A 4,276-nucleotide genomic window follows, 5' to 3' on the forward strand; every position below is an offset into this window, starting at 1 on the left:
ACAACGTCCTATTAACAACAGAAAACTTCAATAGTAAAAGCAATGCAATAACTTGCTCCTAGTTACACTTCCTGGATCTCGTCTTATCCCTTTCACTAACCATCCAATCAACTTGTAGCCCACGACAGCCCACCCAATTGCGGTTTTGAACGTGCATGAACTGCGGACTTGAGTGGCGATCGATGATTGGCCGAGTCCTTGCTCTACCAGCCATTTAGAGCGTGGCAAGTCAGTCAAGTTCAAGTGAAGGAGGTGGGAAGCGAAGTAAGAAAAAAAGCATTTAGAGAAAAATGCGTGACTTGTGATTAGCTGAGGCAAATCATTTAATGCAAACGTTATTATAACTATCACAGTATTTATTCCTTTGATTACCGGTAGCAGTGTATGCATCTCGGTTTAACCCATTAAGCTATCTAAAGGAGGCGTAAATATTAGATATCATGAAGAAGATAACCCTTCTGCTGATTGTGCTGCTTGGAGTGACACATTTCATATTGCCAAGCCGATGCGAAGAAGATGCCAAAGATGGTAAGATATCTGCTGCAGGTCATTGATATCTAACATGCTTGTGTGTTTGGGGATATTCAGACCCGTTGCACTTGCTAGCTAGCTTGATGCATTATTGTTGTTTAGAACACTGCATGTTAGACTGTGTTGTGGAGACCATAGAGATATTTTGTTGCACTATAACAAAGACCTGTTAATATAAAACAAGTATCAAGAAAACACGAAATATAAGTTTAGATTTATGCATTTCATATTTGTTAACATTTAGACTCAGCAGAAGATCTTGGAGAGGAAGATGATGATGATGATGATGATGATGCAGATGACACTGAAGTAAAGGAGGAGAATGGAGTGCTGGTCCTGACAGATGAAAACTTTGACACCTTCATAGAAGACAAAGACACAGTACTGGTGGAGTTCTATGCACCATGGTAAGTTTTCTTTGCTCTACATCTGTAGGAGACACGTCATCGGCTGCCAAAGATCTTGGTCATGCAAATATTACACTTTTCAGGTGTGGCCACTGCAAACAGTTTGCTCCTGAGTATGAGAAGATCGCTCAGACGCTAAAGGAGAATGACCCACCGATTCCTGTGGCAAAGGTTGATGCCACTAAGGCTAGTGCTCTGAGCAGTAAATTTGAAGTGTCTGGATATCCCACCATCAAAATACTTAAAAAGGGGGAGCCGGTGGACTATGATGGGGACCGAAGTGAGCATGGTGAGTGCGCTTAAAATTAATTAAAATGCCATTATGATTTATTTCCATCAGATTGCTGTGAATTTGTAACAAGTGCTCATCAGTTGACTTCCTGGTGCATTGTTAATAGCATGGTTTTAACTTTAATTTTTCAGCCATTGTGGAACGAGTTAAAGTAGTTGCCCAGCCAGACTGGAAACCTCCTCCAGAGGCCACCCTAGACTTGACGAAGGATAATTTTGATGATGTGGTGAACAATGCAGACATCATTCTGGTGGAGTTCTATGCACCCTGGTTTGTATATTTAGATTTCTGTGCAGCATATTTATCAACCCATGATGTAACATCTTTGCATTCTTTCTGAAGCATCAGTGTGTCTTTTTGAGAGTCCTGTGTTTTAATTCAAACAGGTGTGGCCACTGTAAGAGACTTGCACCTGAGTATGAGAAGGCTGCTAAAGAGCTCAGCAATCGCACTCCTCCTATTCCACTGGCTAAAGTTGATGCCACCGCAGAAAGTGATTTAGCAACACGGTTTGGTGTTTCTGGCTACCCAACTCTTAAAATTTTCAGAAAGGGCAAGGCTTTTGACTACAATGGACCACGGGAGATGTTTGGTAGGTCCATCACCCATTGTCTTGACAGATTGATTTGGAGGCGTTGGAAATTGAGAATTACAATCTCTTCATTTTTTTTTCCCTCTAGGAATTGTTGATTACATGTCAGACCAGGCTGGTCCTCCATCAAAGCAGGTGCAGACTCTAAAACAGGTTCAGGAGCTTGTCAGAGATGGCGATGATGCTGTGATTGTAGGAATTTTCTCCAGTGAAGAAGATGCAGCATATGAGATCTATCAAGAAGCATGTGTGTATTATGCTGTCTGGAAGTCCTTCTCAAATGCATTAGATATAATCTGTACTTTTTAATTTTTTTCTAATAATTTGTTCTCTCTTCCTGCAGGTAATTCTCTAAGAGATGACTACAAATTTATGCATACATTCAATAATGAAGTCACAGAATTCCTCAAGGCTTCACCTGGACAAGTAGTCATGCTCCAGCCAGAGAAGTTTAGGTCTAAATATGAGCCAGCATCTCATTCACTAACAATTAAAGTAAGTTCTGAATCTTTATTGTTTGTGTGAGATCTTTGCAAACCAAGTATGACACTGTTGTGTTGTTAAAGTGTGGTAACATCAGAGGAATTTAAGCAAACTTTTGCGGGCAAAAAATGGTCCAATATCAGTAGTGAAGTGGCATATGAAGCACTGCTCACATAGTTGTTTAACGCAGCAAATTCATGTGACCAATTTGACCCCACTGTGAAATCTGAATGGGAATTTATTTTGAACTAATTTGTGAACGAACATTTAGTCAGTTTTCCTGAAAGATTTTCCTTGTTCTTCCTAAAGGACTCCACACCTGCTTCAGAAGTTCAAGAATTCTTCAAGAAAAACATACTACCTTTGGTTGGGCACAGAAAACAGAGCAACGATGGAAAGAGATACACCACACGACCTCTTGTGGTTGTTTATTACGGAGTAGACTTCAGTTTTGATTACAGAGTTGGTATGTGTTTAAGCCGTGGCTGTTGCAGCGCTTTGAAACTCTAAAAGGAATTAAGATAATGCCTATCGCTCACAATGCAAATGCTTTTGTTCACTACTGACACAATTTATCATCATTTCCACCCAGCCACACAGTTTTGGAGGAGCAAAGTGCTTGAAGTAGCAAAGGACTTCCCAGAGTACACATTTGCTATTGCGGATGAGGAAGACTATGCTGATGAATTGAAGAGCCTTGGACTCCGTGAAAGCGGGGAGGAGGTGAATGTTGGTATTCTCGGTGAGGGAGGGAAGCAATATGCTATGGATCCAGAGGAATTTGACTCTGATGTGCTCCAAAGCTTTGTCATGGCCTTCAAAAAAGGTAAAGTATTGGTGTGTTATGTATGTTACATATTCCTTATGAAAATGAACCTGATTTCTCCAGCTTCATCAGCCTTAATCAGAACTGATTGTTACAATGAGTTTAAGCCAGTATGGTAAGAAATGTTCTTCTAAGAATGCAAATGTAAGACTGACAGCTTTGTATGGGTGTAGAGAGAGCACTACTTTTGTCACTGTTAAAATCAGTGACTACATCCTTTTCTTCTCTGACAGGTAAGCTGAAACCTATTGTAAAGTCTCAGCCTATTCCCAAGAGCAACAAAGGACCGGTGAAGGTTGTGGTGGGCAATACTTTTGATGACGTTGTAATGGATACAAAGAAAGACGTCCTTATCGAGTTCTATGCACCATGGTGTGGCCACTGTAAGAAGCTGGAGCCAGATTACACGGCTCTCGGAAAGAAATACAAGAACGAGAAGAATATTGTCATTGCCAAAATGGATGCCACTGCTAATGATGTGCCTCATGACAGTTATAAAGTAGAAGGTTTCCCTACAATCTACTTTGCTCCCAGCAACAAGAAGCAGAAGCCAGTCAAATTTGAAGGCGGCAAAAGGGACGTGGAGGAATTAAGCAAATTTGTGGAAAAACATGCCACAAAATTAACACACAAAAAAGATGAGCTCTAAGAGATTTCGAGAAACCATGAACTTTGTATAAATGCAGTTCCCTGAGAATGGAAGCATTCTGGAGGGCTTGGTGACCTTCAGAAAAGAGAATGTTTTGATTTGTTTTGTACTTTCTTTTGCTTCTGGGATCAAAACATTCAGTATTTTCATTCCAAACCAAGCACTGTTTATTAGGTTTATTTCTCCCAAGTCTTTTAAATAAAATAATGTAAAAACACAAATGGAGTGGTTGTCATAAATAAGTTCCTGTTTGCATAATCTCAACAGGTTTAGTCTGACGTTATACATCACAGGTCCAAACGCTCCTTCAAGTCACCTTTATTTGTATAGTGCTTTATACAATACTGATTGTGTCAAAGCAGCTTTACAGTGTCAAACAGGAAAATAGTTTGTCAATGATGAAAGAAGACAATAACAGAGTCATTTGTCCAGCTAAAGTCAGTTCATTGATGATTCAGTGATGTCGTCATCATCCAGTTCAGCTCTCTTCCAGTAG

At 40.1% G+C, this 4,276-nt stretch overlaps 1 protein-coding gene across 1 annotated transcript; it reads left to right on the forward strand.

Annotated features, from left to right (window-relative positions):
- The first annotated feature begins 214 nt into the window (after nt 1-214).
- On the forward strand, nt 215-3,987 carry LOC107741760 (protein disulfide-isomerase A4-like). The gene is made up of 10 exons (XM_016554541.1): nt 215-528; nt 776-938; nt 1,022-1,227; nt 1,362-1,500; nt 1,617-1,822; nt 1,911-2,069; nt 2,166-2,317; nt 2,615-2,771; nt 2,898-3,131; nt 3,365-3,987. Exons 1-10 carry the CDS (start codon nt 441-443, stop codon nt 3,778-3,780), a joined length of 1,920 nt encoding a protein of 639 aa, XP_016410027.1. The 5' UTR covers nt 215-440; the 3' UTR covers nt 3,781-3,987.
- The last annotated feature ends 289 nt before the right edge of the window (nt 3,988-4,276 follow it).

The sequence above is a fragment of the Sinocyclocheilus rhinocerous genome, unplaced genomic scaffold (genome assembly GCF_001515625.1).
Source record: "Sinocyclocheilus rhinocerous isolate Xijiao unplaced genomic scaffold, SAMN03320098_v1.1 scaffold100, whole genome shotgun sequence".
In the NCBI taxonomy this organism is placed as follows: Eukaryota; Metazoa; Chordata; class Actinopteri; order Cypriniformes; family Cyprinidae; genus Sinocyclocheilus; species Sinocyclocheilus rhinocerous.

Coding starts and splice junctions, on each gene's coding strand:
- LOC107741760 (XM_016554541.1), top strand. CDS start 441: ATGAAGAAGATAACCCTTCTGCTGATTGTGCTGCTTGGAGTGACACAT. Junction 1,823..1,910: donor TGGACCACGGGAGATGTTTG/GTAGGTCCATCA, acceptor TTTTCCCTCTAG/GAATTGTTGATTACATGTCA. Junction 3,132..3,364: donor TGTCATGGCCTTCAAAAAAG/GTAAAGTATTGG, acceptor CTTCTCTGACAG/GTAAGCTGAAACCTATTGTA.